The 24,632-nt window shown below is 38.6% G+C and overlaps 4 protein-coding genes across 6 annotated transcripts; 2 read left to right on the forward strand and 2 right to left on the reverse strand.

Moving 5' to 3' along the window:
* Positions 1-42: 42 nt before the first annotated feature.
* Positions 43-3,378, reverse strand: LOC116306882 (protein archease-like). The gene is made up of 9 exons (XM_031717015.2): positions 3,219-3,378; positions 2,890-2,914; positions 2,456-2,466; positions 1,984-2,015; positions 1,444-1,522; positions 967-1,049; positions 602-654; positions 485-521; positions 43-353 (listed from the first exon to the last, which is right to left on the reverse strand). The coding sequence occupies exons 1-9, from the start codon at positions 3,262-3,264 to the stop codon at positions 264-266; spliced, it is 456 nt and encodes a 151-aa protein (XP_031572875.1). The 5' UTR covers positions 3,265-3,378; the 3' UTR covers positions 43-263.
* Positions 3,379-3,396: 18 nt separating this feature from the next.
* On the forward strand, positions 3,397-12,850 carry LOC116306879 (epoxide hydrolase 1). 2 transcript variants are annotated; one of them, XM_089029215.1, is made up of 9 exons: positions 3,397-3,472; positions 3,651-4,272; positions 4,813-4,922; positions 6,042-6,081; positions 8,693-9,347; positions 10,250-10,419; positions 10,707-10,944; positions 11,399-11,617; positions 12,419-12,850. In XM_089029215.1, the coding sequence occupies exons 1-8, from the start codon at positions 3,422-3,424 to the stop codon at positions 11,598-11,600; spliced, it is 2,088 nt and encodes a 695-aa protein (XP_088885341.1). In that variant the 5' UTR covers positions 3,397-3,421; the 3' UTR covers positions 11,601-11,617; positions 12,419-12,850. The 2 variants fall into 2 exon arrangements, with proteins under 2 accessions (XP_088885341.1, XP_031572871.2); XM_031717011.2 differs by having other exon boundaries at positions 11,399-12,850.
* LOC116306881 (S-crystallin 4) lies at positions 6,078-13,731 on the reverse strand. 2 transcript variants are annotated; one of them, XM_089029217.1, is made up of 5 exons: positions 13,532-13,731; positions 7,666-7,767; positions 7,262-7,377; positions 6,861-6,971; positions 6,078-6,447 (listed from the first exon to the last, which is right to left on the reverse strand). In XM_089029217.1, exons 1-5 carry the CDS (start codon positions 13,662-13,664, stop codon positions 6,259-6,261), a joined length of 651 nt encoding a protein of 216 aa, XP_088885343.1. In that variant the 5' UTR covers positions 13,665-13,731; the 3' UTR covers positions 6,078-6,258. The 2 variants fall into 2 exon arrangements, with proteins under 2 accessions (XP_088885343.1, XP_088885342.1); XM_089029216.1 differs by lacking the exon at positions 13,532-13,731 and adding an exon at positions 8,146-8,355.
* A 93-nt stretch (positions 13,732-13,824) lies between these two features.
* Positions 13,825-17,251, forward strand: LOC148911547 (epoxide hydrolase 1-like). Its single transcript, XM_089029145.1, has 4 exons — positions 13,825-14,733; positions 15,924-16,093; positions 16,381-16,875; positions 17,049-17,251. The coding sequence occupies exons 1-4, from the start codon at positions 14,021-14,023 to the stop codon at positions 17,249-17,251; spliced, it is 1,581 nt and encodes a 526-aa protein (XP_088885271.1). The 5' UTR covers positions 13,825-14,020.
* Positions 17,252-24,632: the final 7,381 nt, after the last annotated feature.

Consider the following 24,632-nt stretch of genomic DNA (forward strand, 5'->3'; position numbering starts at 1 on the left):
AAACCTTGAACGACTTGATAATAATATTATTGACCATACAACTTTTCAAAATGATATTTTATTAAGGTTAAGTTTAAAAATAATAAACAAATAAAATTTACAAAACTTATTTCATAAAAATGTGTTTGTATTTGCCTTCAGTCAAAGGATTTTTATCTACAAAGGCCTTAAGCCAATGGAAGAACTTTTTATTGTCAAAATATCTGCATTGTATTGTTAAATTAAAGTTTCAGTGCATGTTTGCATGTGAGTATATTTTGGTGCTAAATATCAATAATTACAAACACTTCATGCTTCTCTTCATTATCATATATTTGCATATTTGAATATGTTATTGCTTTTACCTCTGTGCCCTGAAAATAAAATACACAACCAGTGAGAAAGTGAATCATCTGAAGATGATGCTAACAAGCTAATTGCTATATCTGGGGGAAAAGGTAGAGGCCATCTGCATGCAACCTCCCCTCCCCCAAAAAAATATTACCTGGGGATGCTTTTTAAGGTCAAAGTCTTCCCCTCTCCTAAAAAAATAACACAACATAAATAATATAATAGTATATAATAGTGTTTGATGCTACACAACATTATCACTTGTACTCACTCAACAGCTTTTATTTTAAAATTTTCCTTGTCAAATTCAGTAATTTCAACTTCCTAAAACAAAAAATATGTCAAATTAATATTTAAAAAATGTAATGAAAACATCTAATGATAATTAGCTCTAACTTATAACATCATCATCATCATCATCATCACCTTTTTAGTCCCTTTGCATAAATGTACTAATCATATGCAGATCTATCTTAAGACCATAATGATGCAATGAAACAATTTCTTCATTAAACACACCTTTGTGTCATTCAAGATAGCAGTGTAAGAAAAATGAATTATTTGGTTTCGAATGAGGATGTAAAACTCAAGATATTAAATATAAGTACAATCAATAATATCATTACATTACATTACCTTAACAATGAAATATGGATCATCACACATCAAAAACAAAGACTCATCCAAGAAGTGAAATAAAAGTGATATCATATCATCACCTGTGAATAGGCAAATAGTTTTGCTCAAAACCTATATTCTCAGCAGCCTCACTAGTATAAATGTTTGAGAACTGATTAGCATATTGGTCATCTCACTTCAAACCAGCTAAAGTTTCAAGTTTCAAGTTTATTCGCACACAAATACAATAAGCTAAAACTGTACAGTATCCAGCTATTTTCTTGTGGCCTCGCTGTCACGCTCCCCAAACCTGCAGTTGCTCTTTTTACTTTCTTATTTCCCACCCTTCTCCCTTTTTATTGCTTTCTTATGGTCCTTTTTAGAGCTCCGCCAGATCTGCTCCTATATACTACATCTATTTGTACTGCAGACCGATGAGGACAGATTCCTTATATTTATATATTCAGATAAAACAAATTAATCCACAGTTTTTACCCTCGGCTTCAATTGTTTTCTCTTCTTCAATGTCCACTTTTTCAATTTCTGTCATGTAACCAAACATTGCTACTACAGCCTGCATTAAAAAAATGGTTGGACTTGCATTTATATATAGCCTTCACCACAGGCTACTCCATATATTCTCTGTTGAGATCCCTGTGTTAAATTATATGCCAGAGAAGAACTAGGGATGAGAGAGGAGTGAGAGGGTCTTTTTTTGTCCTCACGACAGGATGCCTGAGGAGCAAAAAAAGCCAAGGAGATGCCTGCGAGGAGGCTAAAACTTGCTTTCTTAAATGAAACATTTTCTCTTGTGTTCTACCAACCCCACCTGCTTTATGACGGCACACAGCATGCATATAAATTTCTATTTCTCCAATTTTAAAGATGGCGATATATTTTCTTTCCCAAAAGGTTTTCCTTCTTTGGCCCTTTTGAATCTCATAAAAAATTTTGGCCATTGCCCTGTCCAGCGGGTATAGGCTTTGTTGATCACTTTAAATAACCTTGATTTTTGATTTCTTTATAAATTTATACCTGCTCAAAAGCTTCCTTTAAATCATCACCCCCTGAGTACAATGTTAAGGATAGTTAGATATAGGCCCTGTCCACAGGTATCCAGAAATTTTTGTATCCACAAATTTTTTTTTTTTGGATATGGTCTCCAGAGTGGAAAATTTCGAATACGATGACGTAAACATGATTTTGCGCATGCTCAATAAGAAAAACTATCCGTCAAAGGGATTAGGCACTAGCGTGCATCAGAGCGGATCAAGAAATTTCCGGATACGTGTGGACATTGAAAACGATTCGAAAACTATTCGAATACGCTGCGTGTGGACGCAACATTTTTGTATCTGAAAAATAAATTTGCAGATACAAAAATTTCCAGATACGTGTGGACGGGGCCATAGATAGGTATGACAAAAAAATGCAAAATACTACAATATTATCCATACGATTGATTTTGAGATAACAATAAGAGGGTATAATCTAAGGTAAAGGATACATGCATGGAGTCTGCAAAAAAAGAAGAAAAAAAAAACTTCAATTAAAATATACTCTATAAAAACCATTCATTATTTGTAAGGGGGGGAGGTGTTGAGAGAAATCATAAAAAAAGTCTTTCATAATGGTAAAAATAATGGAATGGCAAGAAATTCCTTTATTTTTTCACCTATCCCCTGATGAGAGAGACTCAGTTAACACAGTCCCTAGCTATCTTTTCCCTCCAAATGCGGTCGAGTCAAGATATGCCTTAGGGTTGTGGAGTTGGGTTGGGTGAAGCAGCACACATGCCACTTCAAACTCATTCCCACTCAAAAACAGAAGAAATGACTCGACTGACTTTGAAGGAAAGAGATAGACTGTTTATAATTACAGTCTACCTGAGAGGCAAACACACATGGCTGTTTCTATCCTGAAAATATCAATTATACTTACTGTACATCAGCAGTGTGGTCAAGATCTAAAATCAGAATTAAAATTCATTAATAGATAATTATGAAAAACCATTGAAAAGATATAAAGCACTGTGCACTGCCCCTGAAATGTATAACATCAACATCATTTGTAAAAACCCAAGTCATGTTAACGGTTGTGAAGGCCCTAAAGCCAGTATTATCTGTTGGTATAGTGAACTTTTTGGAGGGAAACCATTTGCATACAAGACTAAAGACAACTCAATAGATTAATATAAAATATATCAATAAACTTACTATATACAGTACATGATGAAACACTAAAGGTATTTTCAATATAAGCTTACTTACATTCATACTTCTTAATTCCTTTACTAATATTGCTAACTGCGGCCATTTACGTGTGTCAAGGTTACTGTCACCTTGCAAGAGTACAATAAATAAAGGTTATTATGAAACTAATCAATCTGTTACTTTCAAGACATGTTTGTGCATCCGCGATTGGTACCTATCAGCGGTAATGCATGATGATTCTGCGCAGTTCAAGAATCAAAATGGCGGCAGATTTGACAAGACGAAGGGAAGTAGCTGCCACTTGTCTGCAGGTAGAAATATAAATATGTTCACCTCCCAAACAAAGTATTACCCAGGAGCCTGATAGAGAGAAAAAAGAAACATGTGAACTCTGTATTGAATGATTTTTTTAACGAAACATGAGTTTCTTTGCGATTTTGAACGTCTTGAATTTGACCCCTTTTTAAAAATCTTTTTTTTTTTGAACAGTGTTATTTCAGAGGATATACAATAAGATCAAAGCTAAAACAAGTGCAGAAAGAGTTTGAAGAAATTGTACATGAGCTGGATGGACATGATTTTCATGTCGTGTGGCCTTCAAACAAACAAGCTATATCTTTACCTTTGTGTGTTACAAATGAAGTAAAAATACAGGACAATAAGCCTTTACATGATGAGGATGATGGCAACGATGTTGAAGACAGAACATTGACACAAGATGTTTGTGATAAAATAGATGACATATCAGCCTTACATCCAACAACAGATAATCAAGAGAGGCTTGGAGGTACTTCAGGAATATCTGATGACTTTGTCCATGACAAAGTAAAGAGAAACTTAGAACAAAACTTTGATGAAGCATTTCCTTGTGAAGAAAAAAATCCTACAAATTCTGTCAAACCAGCCTCTTTAGATAATAATCTAGATCCTGGATCAGGCGAAGACAATGGACAAGGAAACATGACTATTGATTTACCACATTTTGTCAATAAACAAATATATAAACAGCACAGTACTCCAGTTTCCTCAGGAGACACAGAACAGACTGATGGCATAGTACCAAGAAGACATCCTTTACTGACAGATAGTTGGATGACAGACAAATCCTTTGGTAAAACTTATCACACTTTGATGGATATAATTTTTGCTATTTTCAATCAACTGCTAAATGTATGGTGAGAGAAAAAATCACCCTTTGTTTAGCAACTACAGGGCCCAGTTATACGAAGTGGATAGTGCTATCAGACAACTGGGCCCAGAGACATTAGGGACCTTAAGCTGTAGGACGGCAACGTAGGCAACAATGTTGGCGAAATTGAGGCGCTTTAACCTTCTATTGTATTATTATTTCGTGTTTACCTAGTATCTTACTCAATAAGCATACCCATTTTACAGTGAAATGAAGTCTTTTGGGATCCCTTCGCTTAAAACAAAAATCAGCAAAGATAAGCTCTTGGCGTAGCCGTTCTCTTTAGTACATAAAAGTAGGACATTTCACGTCTTACTTTCAGCATAGGACGGCAATGATGCACAGTATTTCGTACATTGCAACGAGTATCTATTGAATAGCACAATTAGTGCTGTTGTATGGTTGCCGTCGTCGAGTGATTAAGACAGTACTAATGGTTTTAATGGTTTCTTTTCAACTAAGATGCTGTTAGTGATGACACTACAATTAGTGACAAGGATTTACAGCAAAAGAGAGAACAGATAGCAATGGAATTACTATGGACTCAACAGGCCATTGAAAGCAGAAAAAATGTAAGATACTTATCTTCATCAACATTCCATAGCCAGACACCTCTCATACCCAGACACCTCCCATACCCAGACATCTCCCATACCCAGACACCTCCCATACCCAGACATCTCCCATAGCCAGACACCTCCAATACCCAGACACCTCTAATACCCAGACACCTCCAGTATCCAGACACCTCCAATACCCAGACACCTCTCAAAGCCAGGCACCTCCCATACCCAGACACCTCCCATGCCCAGACACCTCCCATGCCCAGACACCTCCCATGCCCAGACACCTCCCATGCCCAGACACCTCCCATGCCCAGACACCTCCCATGCCCAGACACCTCCCATGCCCAGACACCTCCCATGCCCAGACACCTCCCATGCCCAGACACCTCCCATGCCCAGACACCTCCCATGCCCAGACACCTCCCATGCCCAGACACCTCCCATGCCCAGACACCTCCCATGCCCAGACACCTCCCATGCCCAGACACCTCCCATGCCCAGACACCTCCCATGCCCAGACACCTCCCATGCCCAGACACCTCCCATGCCCAGACACCTCCCATGCCCAGACACCTCCCATGCCCAGACACCTCCCATGCCCAGACACCTCCCATGCCCAGACACCTCCCATGCCCAGACACCTCCCATGCCCAGACACCTCCCATGCCCAGACACCTCCCATGCCCAGACACCTCCCATGCCCAGACACCTCCCATGCCCAGACACCTCCCATGCCCAGACACCTCCATGCCCAGACACCTCCCATGCCCAGACACCTCCCATGCCCAGACACCTCCACATGCCAGACACCTCCCATACCCAGACACCTAATGCCTAGACACCTCCCATAGCCAGACACCTCGGCCCAGTTGTATAAAGGGCCAGAAAGTGCTATCCAACAGATAAATCCTCATCCTCATCAATAAATTTATCTACTAGATTAGATTTATCCATCAGATTAGCGCTATCCACACTTTGTATAACCAAGCCCCGCCTTATATGTTCAAAAAGGAAGGCCACCCCTCCATGAAGTGATGAAGGAGCCATTGCTTCCCCTTGCCTTAGGGTATAGTCATTTCATGACTTATTTCCCTACAGAGTGACTTTGTTTTTCTTTATTTTTAGTATCTCAGATTGAAGAAGAACATGACAAGTACAAAGGAAGGTTAACCATGCAATTTTATTTAAAATGATTAAAAACCCCTTAAAAAGCTTTGCTGGAACATTGAAGACAATTAAGATTATCTAGTAAGGATACCAATCAGGATTGAGTTTTCTCTTCTTAAGATATTCTAAGATCTTAGGTTTCTCACCTTTGCTAGAACATTGAGGACAAGATTATCTAGTAAGGATACCAATCTGGATTGGGTTTTCTATTCTTAAGATATTCTAGAATCTTAGGTTCATTCATGACTCTGTTGTACAAATCAACCAGGAGAGGAAATGCCTTGATTTGCTCAGGAACTTCTAACTTTCCTCCTCCAAGATATCCATTGAAAAAACCAAACACATTGATATCAGCATAGGAAATCTGGGTAAATGTAACATTAATATTAGTTAGTGTTAGTTATTAGGTGAAGTTGGTAATGGCTACAGGGATGTAAAGCTTAGTAATATGAGGATAAACCAGGAAAGTCAATCGAATCACACTGCACTATGATTACCTAGTACAAGTATCAACTGGCCATGTGATGGTGATGAACCCTATACCTCCAATCATTTAGTCTTAAATATGACTGATAAAGTTTTAACCTTTATCAAACAGATCTCTGACATTCATAGACATTTTCACTAAACTCAGCCCCCCACCTTGCCATACAATGTCACTATTGAGCCCCCAATCAAAAAACTGCTGCGCCATCCCTGTAGCCTAAGTATAGTAGTGGTGAATGTGGTTATCAGGAAAGATTTATCTCAAGTTGTGTATTCATGTTTAACACTCACCTTATTTCCCACAAGGTATCCTTTCCCACCATTGTTTCCTTCCAGTATTTTGGTTAAGAATCCCATCAGCTTTGGAAGATTGTCATCATAAATTGATGTATTCAGCTGTGCCTAAAATATACAGCTATAATCTTAGATAAATATTTCAGTTTATCTCAATAAGATGAACACAGTACTGTTAAATGAAAGTAGGTCAATGCAATTGCAATTGTACTTTGGATAACAAAATGAATGAAAAAAAAGGAAATTCATATTTTTTTACAATTCCAGACAGTTGATAAGAGGATGCAAAAGATCTACAGAAAAATTCTGGTGATAGAGAAATTTTGACAGTGACTGCCCCATTACAGTGTTTACACCACATATCTGTAAACTAAGTGTGACAATACAATGTTCATTACCTTGCGCTGTTCATCCTTTTCCCAATAAAGCATTGCCATCTTGTCTTCCATATCCTTGACAGAATCTACAATCATATCAGCTCTTGCACGTTCGTAAGCATTGTCAGGAGCTACCCCTGCAGGTACAGATTGTATATTAACAGGATTAGTTTACTATTGCAGCTTTTCTGCTGTACCAAAGCCTGGAGTGGTAAATCTGATTAGAGAAAGGTCTAGGTCTATCTATAGTACATCCTCCAGCATGTCAAAAGAGTGAAAAAAGTAGCTAATGCAAACAAAATAACTGGCTTTAGTATTAGCAGCAGCAGTTCAGTCTCTAATTAAGTATGGAGAATCTAGTTAAATGTTATCCTTGATAATTGATGACATTGATAAATTAGGACTGATTGGAACTTTGAAATTACCATTTTCCAGAGCAAGAAACCTGAGTATTGCAACAGACTGGCTGATAACACGCCCGTTGCCAAGCTCTAATAAGGGTAACTGTCCAAAGGGACATCGGCCACCTGAAAAATTAAAATCTTCAAGTTAAAAATCAATAGTTATGTTGTCATGTGCCGTGCCTAATACACAACAACTGGGTCTCTCCCCCCTAAGTGGATTAGGTTCAGCAGAAATATGCCGTCTGAATCAGTTGTTGATGCAAATGCCCCACATTCAACTTCCACACATGAAGATGTTTCATCTTGTTGCTTTGTAATTGGCGTTAATGATAATACACCATAGAAGTGGTGCCCACAGAGGGCTAGGACACTTCAAGCTCCTACACGGCCCTGTTAAATAACAATAATATACCAGAGTTTTTTTTCAAGTTATGCTATTATAATACTAAATCTACCTTAAAAGGACCGATTTGCGAGTCATGCGAAGAATTCCTTACTTACTTGATTTGATTTCTGGCCATCCTTCCATAGTTACTCGTTCTTCAGTATACTTTACTCCTGTAAAAGCAAGAACCATTCTTATGCTCTCTCCTCGTCCTCTAAGATCGAAGTAAACCAAGTTGTAGTTAGCCATCTTCTAGTTATTGCCCAACGTTACTTGAATCTGAGCAGTCTATTTGCAGAGTCAGTGTCCTGTGCCATACTCTCCTGCGGGAGACCCTGGGGATTGGGATAGGACGAGCCCGCTTCTCAATAACTAACTACAACTAATAACTATAACTGATAGCTGATTTTAATTTCTGGACAGTTTCTTAGGCCTATAATGACTACAGCATGAGCAAATGGCCTTAATGTTAGAGTTTGTTCGACAGTCTATTTAAGCAGATATTTCTTACCCACCCCTCCCCCACCTACCAATTTCTCCGCCCATTTTCAGGGGCGTCCGCGGGGAACGCCTGTATTTCTCTGCAGAAGTTAGCAAAAAGTAACATGTCGTTGAAGGTGATTGTTCTTGTACTAAGCATTATCGCTGCCTTGATTTCCATAGGCGCGTATTATGCATTCTCTGGTACTGGAAAACTCCCAACAATACAAGATGGCTGGTGGGGTAAGGGAGAGAAGAAAGCTGAAGACGAAACTATCAACAAGATTACCATTACTGTTGGTGATGACGTCCTTGCAGACCTCAAGCAAAGACTATCAAAAACACGTTTCTTCGAAACGCTGGAAGGTGTTCAATGGGAATATGGATCAAATCAGAAATACATGAAAGAGCTCGTCAAGTATTGGATTGAAAAGTTTGACTGGAAAGCTCAAGAAAAAATTATTAATTCTTTCGCAAACTTCGAGACCAAAATTGAAGGGATCAAGGTCCACTTTTGGCACGTAAAACCACAGGTCAAACAGGGCCAGAAACTAATTCCTATAATGTTTATACATGGCTGGCCTGGATCTTTCTTTGAGTTTTATAAAGTCATGCCAAGGCTAATGAAAGGTTCAGAGGACTTTGCTTATGAGATAATATGCCCATCCATTCCTGGTTATGGGTTTTCTGAAGCTCCCCACAAGCAAGGATTTAGTGCACTAAATGCTGCTGGGATATTTGTCAAGCTTATGGCCAGACTAAAACATGAAAGCTACTATGTGCAAGGAGGAGACTGGGGGTCAGCTGTTGCAAGATACATGGCTTATATTGATAAGAGGTATGATGAATGTTAAACTATATGAATCTATCTATTAAGCTTTGGCTGTTGTATCAACGCATGGGACAATCACAACACAGCTAGGCTCCAACTAGGTAAAAGCCCAAAGATTGAATTAGAATTTAGAAGTTGATTTTTAAGGAGGGAGGAAAACTGGAGAGAACCAACGAAAAACTCTACTCACATTCAACACTGAGACCGGCAGGACTTGAACTTGGGCCGCATTGGTGAGAGGCAGCACATTAGCAGCGCACACCACCCGTGCTCATATGAAATACTTTTTTTTTATTAAAGCTGAGAACTATGTGCAGGAAACAATGTTTGCTGTGTTTTTAATATGTTTGTGCAACCAAGAAAAGGACTGATCTAACACAATTTTTCTTGCTATTAATAGCTGGCATAGCAGACCCTTGTGCTGGGAAATGGGGAGGAGGTGGGAGGGGAACTAGGGATTGTGGAAAAAATGCACCACCCACACTTTTAATGAATACAGTGAATAAAGAATGATGTAAACAAATTCGTCATATTTTCAAATTGCTCAGGAAACCCATAAATAGGTCCAGCAATGATGGATTTGAAAAAAAATTGGAATTGTAGCAGAATAAGGCATTTTACATAATCAAAAACAAAGCTAGCGAAGGTTTGCATCAAGAAATTAGCTGACTAGAAAATTGTCAGCTCAGGGGGGGCACACTCCCTGCACCTCTCCCCTAGATCCACCCCTGTTTCACTCCTGCCATCACCAGACTTCCTAGAGTTGCTAGCTTGTTCTCTCTTGTGATTAAAAACTTTGCATACTTAGATGTACTGCATATCTTACATACATAGCATATTTACATGAAGTGGCCCAACACATTTCTAAATTTCAATCTATGAAATTATATTTCTGTTTTCTTTTTTAGAAGAGTTAAAGGTATTCATCTTAACATGTTTCCCACCCAAGCACCTTATGGTCCATTGTCGTACTTCACTGGATATTTCTTGTTGCCATCAAAAGAGCACAAGAAAATTTTTCCTTTAAAAAATTTCTTCTTTAAAATGCTGCGTGAAACTGGTTATTTTCATATACAAGGTAATTTTAATGGGAATGCATGCTATCAAATTATCCTTTTAAGCGCTATTTCTGTAACAAAGAATGTTACTTGATAGGAATGACACATGGTCTGAAATGGAAATACATTTTGGCCAAGCATGCCTGTCACCTGAATTTTGGAAAAGGGGGGTATTGCCATTTCATGGATGTTAAGCAACAGATTGAATAGAGGGAGAGGGAAAGCAGGAAGTGTTTGTTCACACCTCCAAACCACCCCTGGCAAAGGTCCTGCCCAGCTAAAGAGCATGGTACATTTCTTTTAACAGCTACAAGACCAGATTCTGTTGGTATGGGGCTGAATGATTCTCCAGCAGGATTAGCAGCATACGTAGTAGAAAAGTTCTTCGTATGGACTGGATGTAATGTGAATGAGTCCTCATCATGCCTTGAGTCTCATTTCACAAAAGATGAGTTACTGACCAATGTCATGATCTACTGGGTTACAAACTCCATCACTTCATCCATGAGGCTATATAAGGAGACTATTGGAATAGTAATGTCTAGGTATGACAATCATAGTGCTCTTTATATAGTGTTTAAATCTACTTTTAAAAACCTAATCAAATGTTATTGGTACCCTGAAATAACGAACCTCTGGGCTAATTGGCTACTCTTACAGAATACACTCATTTCTAGCTTGGTGTATTTGAATGTTTGCCACATTTTAATGCCGATAATTATTTTATCTCTTCCCCCCCCCCCCCCCCCCCCCCCCCCCATCTCCCCAAGAAAAATGTTCTAAAGAAACAGTAATCATGCGAATGACATTCGGCCTCCTGAAATGGGGTAACATTACACCCAAAGGAATGAGGTTCATTTGTTTGAATGATAATAAAAAAACGTTTTTAAATATCAACTCCAGCATTCTTGAAACCATGCATTGTTATATGTTTTGAGCCACATTCTTAGCTACTCTGTGGCGAAACGTTTTAATACCATGTATATTTCGTTATGATAGTTTCCCAACAGAAACACCTACAGGACTAGCAGCTTGTCCTCATGAAATACTTAACCCTCCAGAGCCCTGGCTTTCCTCAACCTTCAAGAACCTTGTTCAGTACACAGAGATGCCCCGGTGCGGACACTTTGCTGCTTTTGAAGAACCTGATTTGCTTGTCAGGGACGTTTTGCAGTTTATTGAGAAAATGGAAGCCAAGTAGTCATCAAGGAAGATGAGGTACGTTAGTTTAGATTCTAGTTAGAAGATAGACTATTTCTTAGACTGTCGTTGTGCTGTGTAGCCTATGTAACGTGAACAATTCAGTTAATTGTGTGACACGTAACACATTCGTATTTTGTACAACACGTGACGACAATCTCGTAAAATAACTGCAGTCTGCTTCATTAAGGTATAGATATTGGATTAGCTTAGAAATAGTGAGCTCTCAGGTAGCCCAAGCTTGATTTCTGTGGTGTCATGTTATAAGGAAATGTATGGGGATTCATCAAAAATTTCAACAATTGAAGCGTGAAATAAAGCCTCAAAATTTATACCCAGTCATTGAGAAACAACACTTCTTTCGCTCTGTTTAATTATTTTGTGAATTTACCCTGTTTTAAGGATTTTTCCCCCACCAGTGAGGGAAAAATCCTTAAAACGGGCTAAATTTAAAAAATAACCACACAGAGCAAAAGAAGTGTTGTTTCTCAACTGTACCAAAGCCTGGAGTGGTAAATCTGATTAGAGAAAGGTTTAGGTCTATCTATAGTACATCCTCCAGCATGTTACCCCTTGAGAAGAGTCTCCTTTTAACTCCTCTCACCTGTAGAGGAGTTAAAAGGAGACTCTGCTCGCAGGGTACCAGCATTCAAAAAAGAGTGAAAAAAGTAGCTAATACAAACAAAATAACTGGCTTTAGTATTAGCAGCAGCAGTTCAGTCTCTAATTAAGTATGGATAATATAACAATCTAGTTAATTGTTATCCTTTACATTGATAAATCACAATTGCTTGAAACTTTTAACTTATCATTTTCCAGAGCAAGAAACCTGAGTATTGCAACAGACTGGCTGAGAACACGCCCATTGCCAAGCTCTAATAAGGGTAACTGTGCAAAGGGACATCTGCCACCTGAAAAATTCAAACCTCAAATTAAAAATCAATTGTTATCTTTTCATATACTGTGCCTATATATACATGACATCTGGATCTCCCGTCCTGTAAAGAAGTGGATTAGGTTTAGCAGAAAATTGTCCTCTGAATCAGTTGTTGATCAGAATGCTCCAGAGTCAACCTCCACACACAGAATCTCCTTGAAGATGTTTTATCTTTTTTGATTTGTAATGAGCATTAATAATAATAATACATCACAGGGCTATAGTAGTGTAATATCCATATTGGCCAATACACTACAATATTAAGTCATTCCAAATAAGTAATGTTAATGTCATTAAATATTGATTTTCATTCATTCAGTTTTTCAATGCCTCCTACGGCCCTGTAATAACACTAATATGTCCAGGGTTCAAAATAGTAGCCGGCTACCAGAGATAGCTGGAAGTTTCAGTGTCTTTGCCAGCAATTTTGTAAAAAAAGGGAGAAAAAAATGCTAAGATTACGAACTTTTGGATGAAGAAAACAAGCATTTTGAGTCCCTGCTGATGATGTTTTCAGCGACGTTCGTAAAAATCTGGCATTTTTTGAAGCTTGTAGCCAAGCCTTAAATTTCAATTGTTTTTGAAATATGCAAATATCAGTTTTTTTCCCCTCAAATAATTAGAATGGCAGAAGCCTGCAAAAAAACAGGAGCCAGACCCCAAAAAAAGCCTGCACAACTCAGCATTTTTTCAAAAAAATATTTTGAACCCTGTATACCAGCAAGTTACGCTAATAATTATAACGTAAGTGGAGTGCGATCTCAGTGTTTTACTAGTAACAGTATCTACGAATAACTGAAACAAATCCGTCTGTCTCAGCGCCCTTGGTTCTATATATTGTAAAGCTGATATTGTTTTTTCGTATTATGATGTACGCTGTGCTGTATAAAATATGTTACACAGGATATAGGCCCAACATTTTCCACACCGGACCATCCTATGTAAATAGTTGAGGTCCGATCTGCGAGTAGTACGAAGAATTTCTTATATAATACTTGATTTGATTTCTGGCCATCCTTCCATAGTTACTCGTTCTTCAGTATACTTTACTCCCGTAAGAGCAAGAACCATTCTTATGCTCTCTCCTCGTCCTCTAAGATCGAAGTAAACCAAGTTGTAGTTAGCCATCTTCTAGTTATTGCCCAACGTTACTTGAATCTGAGCAGTCTATTTGCAGAGTCAGTGTCCTGTGCCATACTCTCCTGCGGGAGACCCTGGGGATTGGGATAGGACGAGCCCGCTTCTCAATAACTAACTACAACTAATAACTATAACTGATAGCTGATTTTAATTTCTGGACAGTTTCTTAGGCCTATAATGACTACAGCATGAGCAAATGGCCTTAATGTTAGAGTTTGTTCGACAGTCTATTTAAGCAGATATTTCTTACCCACCCCTCCCCCACCTACCAATTTCTCCGCCCATTTTCAGGGGCGTCCGCGGGGAACGCCTGTATTTCTCTGCAGAAGTTAGCAAAAAGTAACATGTCGTTGAAGGTGATTGTTCTTGTACTAAGCATTATCGCTGCCTTGATTTCCATAGGCGCGTATTATGCATTCTCTGGTACTGGAGAACTCCCAACAATACAAGATGGCTGGTGGGGTAAGGGAGAGAAGAAAGCTGAAGACGAAACTATCAACAAGATTACCATTACTGTTGGTGATGACGTCCTTGCAGACCTCAAGCAAAGACTATCAAAAACACGTTTCTTCGAAACGCTGGAAGGTGTTCAATGGGAATATGGATCAAATCAGAAATACATGAAAGAGCTCGTCAAGTATTGGATTGAAAAGTTTGACTGGAAAGCTCAAGAAAAAATTATTAATTCTTTCGCAAACTTCGAGACCAAAATTGAAGGGATCAAGGTCCACTTTTGGCACGTAAAACCACAGGTCAAACAGGGCCAGAAACTAATTCGTATAATGTTTATACATGGCTGGCCTGGATCTTTCTTTGAGTTTTATAAAGTCATGCCAAGGCTAATGAAAGGTTCAGAGGACTTTGCTTATGAGATAATATGCCCATCCATCCCTGGTTATGGGTTTTCTGAAGCTCCCCACAAGCAAGGATTTAGTGCACTAAATGCTGCTGGGATATTTGTCAAGCTTATGGCCAGACTAAAACATGAAAGCTACTATGTGCAAGGAGGAGACTGGGGATCAGGTATTGCAAGATACATGGCTTATATTGATAAGAGGTATGATGAATGTTAAACTATATGAATCTATCTATTAAGCTTTGGCTGTTGTATCAACGCATGGGACAATCACAACAGAGCTAGGCTCCAACTAGTTAAAAGCCCAAAGATTGAATTAGAATTTAGAAGTTGATTTTTAAGGAGGGGGGAAAACTGGAGAGAACCAACAAACAACTCTTCTCACATTCAACACTGAGATCGGCAGGACTTGAACTTGGGCCGCATTGGTGGGTAACACACAACAGGCAGAACGAAGCCTGGGAGTGGATGAACAAACAATGAATGGTGAGATAAAACAAAGAACGCAGCTCATATGTAGAACAATACACATTGTTCACCATAATCCTTGCTTTCTTTGTTTTTGTTATTTTGCCCAATCCCAAGCTTCGTTCTACCAGTGGACACCGACCCACATTGGTGAGAGGCAGCACATTAGCAGCGCACACCACCCATGCTTCCGTGCTCATATGAAATACATTTTTTTTAAATAAAAGCTGAGAACTATGTGTAGGAAACAATGTTTGCTGTGTTTTTAATATGTTTGTGCAACCAAGAAAAGGACAGATCTAACACAATTTTTCTTCCTATTAATAGCCAGCATAGCAGACCCTTGTGCTGGGAAATGGGGAGGAGGTGGGAGGGGAACAAGGGATTGTGGAAAAAATGCACCACCTACACATTTAATGAATTCAGTGAATAAAGGATGATGTAAACAAATTCGTCATATTTTCAAATTGCTCAGGAAGCCCATAAATAGGTCCAGCATTGATGGATTTGAGAAAAAATTGGAATTGTAACAGAATAAGGCATTTTACATAATCAAAAACAAAGCTAGCGAGGGTTTGCATCAAGAAATTAGCTGACTAGAAAATTATCAACTCAGGAGGGGCAAACTCTCTGCACCTCTCCCCTAGATCCACCCCTGTTTCACCCCTGCCATCACCAGACTCCCTAGAATTGCTAGCTGGTTCTCTCTTGTGCTTAAAGGCTTTTTCTTAGGATTTTTCAGTTTCCCTTCTTCCATCTTGAATTGTTACCCTTGTAAAATAAGGACAGTTTTGAAAACTGTTATAAGACTTTGCATACTTAGATGTACTGCATATCTTACATACATAGCATATTTACATGAAGTGGCCCAACACATTTCTAAATTTCAATCTATGAAATTATATTTCTGTTTTCTTTTTTAGAAGAGTTAAAGGTATTCATCTTAACATGTTTCCCACCCAAGCACCTTATGGTCCATTGTCGTACTTCACTGGATATTTCTTGTTGCCACCAAAAGAGCACAAGAAAATTTTTCCTTTAAAAAATTTATTTTTTAAAATGCTGCGTGAAACTGGTTATTTACATATACAAGGTAATTTTAATGGGAATGCATGCTATCAAATTATCCTTTTAAGCGCTATTTCTGTAACAAAGAATGTTACTTGATAGGAATGACACATGGTCTGAAATGGAAATACATTTTGGCCAAGCATGCCTGTCACCAGGATTTTGTAAAAGGGGGGTATTGCCATTTCATGGATGTTAAGTAACAGATTGAATAGAGGGAGAGGGAAAGCAGGAAGTGTTTGTTCACACCTTCAAACCACCCCTGGCAAAGGTCCTGCCCAGCTAAAGAGCATGGTACATTTCTTTTAACAGCTACAAGACCAGATTCTGTTGGTATGGGGCTGAATGATTCTCCAGCAGGATTAGCAGCATACATAGTAGAAAAGTTCTTCATATGTGCTGGATGTAATGTGAATGAGTCCTCATCATGCCTTGTGTCTCATTTCACAAAAGATGAGTTACTGACCAATGTCATGATCTACTGGGTTACAAACTCCATCACTTCATCCATGAGGCTATATAAGGAGACTATTGGAATAGTAATGTCTAGGTATGACAATCATAGTGCTCTTTATATAGTGTTTAAATCTACTTTTAAAAACCTAATCAAATGTTATTGGTACCCTGAAATAACGAACCTCTGGGCTAATTGGCTACTCTTACAGAATACACTCATTTCTAGCTTGGTGTATTTGAATGTTTGCCACATTTTAATGCCGATAATTATTTTATCCCCCCCATCTCCCCAAGAAAAATGTTCTAAAGAAACAGTAATCATGCAAATGACATTTGGCCTCCTGAAATGGGGTAACATTACACCCAAAGGAATGAGGTTCATTTGTTTGAATGATAATGAAAAAACGTTTTTTAAATATCAAGTCCAGCCTCCTTGAAACCATGCATTGTTATATGTTTTGAGCCACATTCTTAGCTACTCTGTGGCGAAACGTTTTAATACCATGTATATTTCGTTATGATAGTTTCCCAACAGGAAACACCTACAGGACTAGCAGCTTGTCCTCATGAAATACTTAACCCTCCAGAGCCCTGGCTTTCCTCAACCTTCAAGAACCTTGTTCAGTACACAGAGATGCCCCGGTGCGGACACTTTGCTGCTTTTGAAGAACCTGATTTGCTTGTCAGGGACGTTTTGCAGTTTATTGAGAAAATGGAAGCCAAGTAGTCATCAAGGAAGATGAGGTACGTTAGTTTAGATTCTAGTTAGAAGATAGACTATTTCTTAGACTGTTGTTGTGCTGTGTAGCCTAAGTAACGTGAACAATTCATGTAAGTTGTGTGACACGTAACGCATTCGTATTTTGTACAACACGTGACGACAATCTCGTAAAATAACTGCAGTCTGCTTCATTAAGGAATAGATATTGGATTAGCTTAGGAATAGTGAGCTAGGCACAGTATAAAGAAGCTTCCGCACCGCGAAACACTAGTAATGACAGCCATTAACAATAATTAGTTTAATAGTAACGATAATTAATAATAATCAATAAACTAGCAAGAAGTACATAATTACGTATAATATAATCATAATTATGTATATTAACAATTTTTTGGTCGTTTACCCAATGTCGTCATTACTAGAGAAGCTAGTAAATGTTACAGTTACAATTAAATAGATATAATAATGATAATGATTACATAATTACGTTTAATATGATTATAATGGTGTATAATTACGTATAAAAAGACTAGACTTATATCGATTTTTCGTTGTGTACCCGATTTTCTATAAGTGAAGTTGTTTTACTAGTACAGCTAACAGGATAATGTTACTAAGAGCTGTCATTTCTATCTACTACCCTCAAGTATCTACAATTCTGTACTTCCTTCAAAGCCTCTTCTAAAGACTTCACATCAACGCCGGTCGTGTTAGAAATAGACGCACTGCCAGGATGTTGACGACGATAATCATCAATACGCATCCTCGCTTCCTTCACTACTTGATCTGTGTTTTGTAGCTTTCTCCTTAGAGCAGGCGAAAATGGAGGGGTAGAAGGTTCAGTACTGTTTTGCCGCCCAGAACTGCCACTTTCTGTGTAGTTTTCATTATTATTCAGCGGTTTGAATGAAGTTAGACTAGATGTTTTACAGATTTGTGGTCTTTGCCGTGATAGAAGTGGAGATGAAGGAGCACTTCGAATCCTTGAAGGCAGTCGCGGTGGAGATAACACTGATTTGTTTTTCCCATGTATTTTTTCATGGCGTGCAGGTGGTGTGTTTTTCAGGCCCAGAGCAGACGTCTCATTATAGCGTAGTCTATTGAATGTCCCATTAGGATGGTTAGTTGTAACGGCACCGCTATCCTCGTGTTTTGTTTGACCTCGTCTCTCTTCGTCTTTATATTTACTGTCTCGTTTTCCATGAGAACTCATATCGACTACAAACGAGCTGAGATATCTCTTCTCTTGACCCGTTATGCGTGAGGTTTTCTGTTCAATTTTGCACTAGTATTGTTCTGTTCTAATTAGTACATTTTCATTAATTGTTATCTAGTTACAGATGTTTCTTGGTCATCGTAATGAATGATACAGCTACAAGCATCACACCTCAAAGATGGAACAAATATGTTATTCTCAACGCTTGCTAACGAGACTTTAATCTATTTTCTAGAGTTTTATTTCCTTAACTTTTCATCTTTTTTCAAATGAATATCCAAAGCAAATACGAGTGAAGTCTTTCTATATTTAAATATTACTTTTCTATGTCAGCTGTCTGCTGTCTGCAGCTGACTACATTAAACGTGTCAATAATCATTAGGATTTTTCTTCATTACGGTCGCAAATTAACCGATATTTCTCGCCCGCCCGCATATTCTTTGAATGTATAAACTGCACGACTATTCATTCATTTACTTTGATATTCTTCTCTTTGAAGTATTTTAACTCAAGCAAGTCTTATTTCTTTTTATGTCATTACTGAACAAACAATAAAAGAAGACGAAGAAAACGAGGTAATAACATGAGATTATGAGCTGATTTTGGTCGGCCATGTTTGTGACGGAAGTTCCGAATGACACTCAGTACTTTCTGCTAATCGTATTTTCAAGTGTTTGACTACTGACTGTACTATTTGTTTAGGGTGGTTATATAGAGCAACAAGAAGATGGTATTGATGTTCAACTGCATGATGGGTATTTTGTTTCCTAGTATCATTTTGACATATTTACTCAAGGCCTGCCAGGTCAAGAATAAATCAGTAACATTTGCTATTCTTATTGAGTGAGTGTAAAGAGAACAATCGTGTCAACTATGAAATGATTGTTTTATTTGGCCAGCAGCCTCGTTTTCGTGTCTTCGGACATGGTGCTTATCAATCAGTGGACCGCTGAGGGCCTAATACTGACTTCAGAATTACTATAGGAACCTGCTTATCTAATTGTTTAAAATGCTTCTAATATCATAAAACAATATTTACTAGTCATATTAAAATATATTGTTTTTTATTGTTTCTCTTTCATATTTTTCAGTTTAATACATGATATACTCTTCAGGCTTCAGTAATATGGCCTCGACATCAGTCATATATATGGCTTCGTCATAGTCATGTGACATCGTCATCAGTCATGTGACATCGTCATCAGTCATGTAACATCGTCATCAGTCATGTGACATCGTCATCAGTCATGTGACATCGTCATCAGTAACATGTGACATTGTCATCAGTCATGTGACATTGTCATCAGTCATGTGACATCGTCATTAGTCATGTGACATCGTCATCAGTCATGTGACATCGTCATTAGTCACATGTGACATTGTCATCAGTCATGTGACATCGTCATCAGTCATGTGACATCGTCATCAGTCATGTGACATCGTCATTAGTCACATGTGACATTGTCATCAGTCATGTGACATCGTCATCAGTCACATGTGACATTGTCATCAGTCATGTGACATCGTCATTAGTCATATGACATCGTCATCAGTCACATGTGACATTGTCATCAGTCATGTGACATCGTCATCAGTCATGTGACATCGTCATCAGTCACATGTGACATTGTCATCAGTCATGTGACATCGTCTTTAGTCAGGTGATATGGTCACGTGACATGTTCTTTATTTCTTAGATATCTACAGTTTTTTACCTCGTCCATCATTTCACTTATCGTTTTCTGTCCATTAGCCATCGTATCCTGTGTTCTAGTGTAAGGTAAAGTTGATTTCTTACGAATCTTGTCAGCTCTCAATGACCTATTTGTATTAACCACGCTACTTAACGTCTGGAATCCATGGATTCCTTTAGCGACTGCATGGAATTCTGGTCCTCTTTTTGGTCTTTCTTCAGTTAGAGGCCTTGGCGCATGCGTCGCGTAATGCAAAATTTTTTTATCGAAAGTTTGCCTCAAAAAGCTCTCTGTAGGCTGTTGAATCTCGTTCAGTCGTTCTTTTGATATTTCCCCTTCATGTGCTTTCTTTTTCATGTCTAATTTGGCTTGTTCCTTGTCTTTTTTGATCGCTGCTAATACTACTTGCCTGAAGCTCATCAACCCTGGTGTATCAGGTAATCTACTGTCTCTTACGTGTAGGACTGGTAGATCTGTTCTCTCTGTTTCCCTCATGTCACTTATCTCTTGTAGTCTTTTCAGTGGTATAGCTCGCAATTTTGTCCATCCCTTGGATTGTGTATCAAGCAAACTTTGCGAATCTTTCTTATCTCGTGAATCAGTATTTCCTGATGGATGTTTTGCTGTGTTTCTTGGTATGTCCTTCTTATTCAACGAATGACAGTCTGTTTCTGAATTACCTTCTGATATCTGATTGGCTACTGGTGTTTGGTTCATCACGTGATCATTGACTGTCTCAGTTCTTAGTTCTTCGTTCTTGTTAATCTCTCTGCTCTGTTTGTCCTTAGGATTACACATCAACATATCATTGTCTATTCCACTTCCATCACATCGTGATTCAATCGTAGGAAACTCATAAGATTTTAACTCTACTCTGTCTTTCTTCTCAGTTTGATTAGAAACAGTTTTATCTCCTTCACAGCTTGACATGTATTTTTCGACATCACTTTCTTTTCTTAACGACATTCTAGGTGAAGGCGTGGACGTTTCACCTTTTGATGTAGAAAGTATCTTATCCGTGAAATTATCATCAATTCCACTCCAGGCGTTTCTATAGCAACGCTCTAAATATTGATTGCTTGGATTAGCGCTCTTTGTTTTCATTTGCACCTGTTTCCTCGCGGGATTCTCAGAATAACTGCCTTGATTTTCTGTTTCCCCGGTAAACGTTTTACTGCGCTGTTTAGTGAGCATAGTATTTCTCGTACCAATAGGAGACAGTGATTTTGTAGGTCTTAAACGTTGTTTGATTATGACCGAAGGTTCAAGAATGGTTCTTGATATATCATTCACTGACTTGATGGGATAATTATCTCCCAGTTCGGTTTGTCTCGATAAATTAGCATTTTGTTTTGACACAGCTAGTAATGTGTTTTTGTTTTTGAACAAATTTAAAATGCTTTTTTCCTTATCGCTTTGTCCTGTCGTTTGAACCTCATATTCGTGTAAGGAATTCACTGTCCGTTTGTCTTTCGTTTGTTGACTTTTCTCAGTTAGATTCATCTTATGTTTGTCATGTTTTTGATCTTTTAAAGCATCTTTATTGACTTTAGATGAAGGAAGAGAACGCTCTTGGTTTGCGATAATCGCGTTTTTAGTCTGTTCTATTAAGCTCTTTTGGATTTCGCTTTCCTGGCTCTTTTCAATCCGTGCTTGGCGTTTCAAAACCCTTTTTCGTTTATCATTAGTTGTTTTACTCTCTATACTAGTAACAAAGCTTGCACTTCTAGGTTTAGTCGGTAAGAAAGAGGAAGCAGACAGCTTACCATTTGTTTGAGTTTTCACAGGGTTTGACAGGAACAGTTCGCTTCTTCTGTCATATTTGCTGTATACCATCAGAGCTGAATCAGTCACTGAGTACTGTCCGTCATCACATTCTACTGCAATGCTACCTTCATGCTCTGTTCCATATAAACTACATGCTCTTCTCCTACGGAATATCTCGTGTTTATCTGTGCAGGTTGTTGTATTGAGGGATTGTTCACTTTCCAAAGACAGCGAGCGAGTCAAATCTTTTTGATTTTGTAGGATTTCCCGTAGTGTTTTGCTGTGTTGTTCTTGGTACTTGTCCAAGCGTTTCTTGAGGCTAGTCCTTTGAAAACGAAAACTGCTGACAGCCGTTTTCATGTTTGGATTATAAGTTGTATCGTTATTCATTCTGTTTTACCTTGTTTGTCGTATCGTCCCTCTCTACTCGATTCAGCCCGAACACCACTGCATATTCTGACAGTCGCTCCCCGTTGATCAGATGTTCACGTAGAATGGAACGTAAAATGACTTAGAGACAATAATATACTGCATTTTGATCCATGCGATGTTTGTTCAGTTTATGTGACACGTTTCCGGGCTTTCTTTCTTTCGTATGATAGATAAACCTCACTTGATTGGTCAGTTATCATCCAACATTGTCCTCTAGCAGTTATATAACGATGTTTCAAAATCGATTCTGAACAAGGTTTGGTTTCATAAAATGCTTTCTTTCACGTGTCAAAAGCAATCATCGTCCAATTTAAATTTCGAAATAGCCACATAATTCGCACATTAGCGTGAACCACTAAGCCGATGAACTATCGTAAGTGATTAGATTCGTTCCTTAGGCACCAAATAAACACTGGCAAACAAGGGTTTTTGATGTTACGATAAGAGTGTGTCATTGAGAGGCCCCGAGGGGGGGGGGGGGGGTGTACTCCCATATATGGACCAAGCCACAAGAAAATTTATTATATATGGCTCTAGTTAGTAATGTCCTTTCAAATGAGTTAGAAATTGTAAACCAATGCAATAGAGACCGTCCAAGTGTGTCTCACTGCTACCCTACTGTTTTAACCCATCGTCAGTTTTCTGTAGTTCGTGGTGCGTGGTCATCACATACCACAACATTTTTGGTATTTCCACACTACCAAGATAATTATCTTCTGTTTACTTTTGCGAGTGGCTCGTATACCAGCGTTTTCTTTCGTTCAGACATTAACTGAGTAAACTTAATTGAGTGAAATTGTAACTTATGCTTTTCTGTTCCGTAGCCTTCTGCGTGTGTAAGTGGGGTTCTTCTACAAGCAGCCTTGCTAACCAGGTGTTGTGATCATCAAAGAAGGAGGTGTGCAACATGGTAGATGTGAGTAGCATCCTAGATATTTTCTCACCTACCCAACCCCGCCAATACGTCAGTACCAACCCATTTACGTGCCACCTTATTAAAAGTGGTGTTTGAGTGATGTATTGTGATGTTAATACAAACCAATCGAACCAGACAAGGCAACGATCACGTACGTCATTGTAGGCCCCAACAAAGTCAAAAACAAAATACGTTCATGGCTGTTGTCCAGAAACTCAATAACTTGAATTAGCGAGAGGACCAGGATACATGAGGATAAAGGTTTGCAACGACGTACGATATTAGCCTTACCAATAATAAATGCTCTTGAAACTATTTCTCAAATGATATATTTAGTTTCGTACCCGAGCGAACATGCTTCATGTAAATCAAAAATAATCTGTCATTTTCTGGTGAGTTTAGGTTTCAAATAAATCGCATGAGCATTCACAACCTTGTTTTCCTGAGGATGGAAATGAAAGAGAAATGAAAACACTCATTTTATGATGTGAAATGAGATCTAAAACGTCGAAAAATATGTTCCTTTATTTCAAAAACTACTAAGAGCCTTCTTGACGCGCATGCGCACTCAGGATCTCTCTTGTCTTGTCCAAACCTGTGGTTTTAGATATTTATATTTTTATGAATTATCAATTTAGGACCATACTTCCAGACATCGAATGCTGAACCGTCGTATGGCAGCGCGAAGCATTTACGGCTACGCCGGAGATTTCGACCCCGACACCGCTATCCGTGGATTTACAGACTGATCAGGAAGCTCGGCCGAAGCCTAAGGGAGAGGTTAATTGGCCCCTAGACCGTAGATTAATTAACCCCTTGCTATGACCAGCAGACCCAAAAATCTAACTCATACCGATGGTGTCTAACAGTCTATACCTTACTCTTTTCCATGTGGGACGCGTTTTGAAAAACTAGCCGCCGCGACCGTTATTTAGGCACATACTCAGTTGGGGTAACAATTAATCATAACCTATTATTTTACAGGTAATAGAGGTTTTGCACCATCGCGCGACGGCAGCCGTGTTGATGTCAGGAACAATACAATCGTTTTACATAAGAAAGAATTAAATTCCCAAGAACAAAGGGATCTTTAAGAAACCTTTACCAGGTTCCAGGTTCAATAAAACAGGCACAAACAGGTCAGCGGCAGATCAAATTCAAAGGTTAGCGACAAAATGGTTAGATTATTTTTCCCTATAGTCTTTGCAATACAAATATATTGACTCTTCGCTGTTGCCTTACCCCCTGGGGAACGGGGGAAGGGGGGGGGGGGGGGGAGTGAGAATTGGGGACCCAAACCTTTCTTTTCTTCCACCAATTGCTTACTATCAATCACGTGACATTTTGGAGTTGACTGGGGGG

Source organism: Actinia tenebrosa, unplaced genomic scaffold (assembly GCF_029948245.1).
Source record: "Actinia tenebrosa isolate PJP-AT-01 unplaced genomic scaffold, QUT_ActTen_1.0 PGA_scaffold13__45_contigs__length_12533684, whole genome shotgun sequence".
Classification (NCBI taxonomy): Eukaryota; Metazoa; Cnidaria; class Anthozoa; order Actiniaria; family Actiniidae; genus Actinia; species Actinia tenebrosa.

Coding starts and splice junctions, on each gene's coding strand:
- LOC116306882 (XM_031717015.2), bottom strand. CDS start 3,264: ATGGCCGCAGTTAGCAATATTAGTAAAGGAATTAAGAAGTATGAAT. Junction 2,915..3,218: donor AGGAATTAAGAAGTATGAAT/GTAAGTAAGCTT, acceptor TTCTGATTTTAG/ATCTTGACCACACTGCTGAT. Junction 1,050..1,443: donor GAAAACAATTGAAGCCGAGG/GTAAAAACTGTG, acceptor GCCTATTCACAG/GTGATGATATGATATCACTT.
- LOC116306879 (XM_031717011.2), top strand. CDS start 3,422: ATGGCGGCAGATTTGACAAGACGAAGGGAAGTAGCTGCCACTTGTCTG. Junction 4,273..4,812: donor GATGACAGACAAATCCTTTG/GTAAAACTTATC, acceptor TTTTCAACTAAG/ATGCTGTTAGTGATGACACT. Junction 6,082..8,692: donor CATGACAAGTACAAAGGAAG/GTTAACCATGCA, acceptor TGATTTCCATAG/GCGCGTATTATGCATTCTCT.
- LOC116306881 (XM_089029217.1), bottom strand. CDS start 13,664: ATGGCTAACTACAACTTGGTTTACTTCGATCTTAGAGGACGAGGAGAG. Junction 7,768..13,531: donor ATGGCCAGAAATCAAATCAA/GTATTATATAAG, acceptor TTAATTTTTCAG/GTGGCCGATGTCCCTTTGGA. Junction 6,972..7,261: donor AAAAGGATGAACAGCGCAAG/GTAATGAACATT, acceptor TGTATATTTTAG/GCACAGCTGAATACATCAAT.
- LOC148911547 (XM_089029145.1), top strand. CDS start 14,021: ATGTCGTTGAAGGTGATTGTTCTTGTACTAAGCATTATCGCTGCCTTG. Junction 14,734..15,923: donor ATGGCTTATATTGATAAGAG/GTATGATGAATG, acceptor TTTCTTTTTTAG/AAGAGTTAAAGGTATTCATC. Junction 16,094..16,380: donor TGGTTATTTACATATACAAG/GTAATTTTAATG, acceptor TTCTTTTAACAG/CTACAAGACCAGATTCTGTT.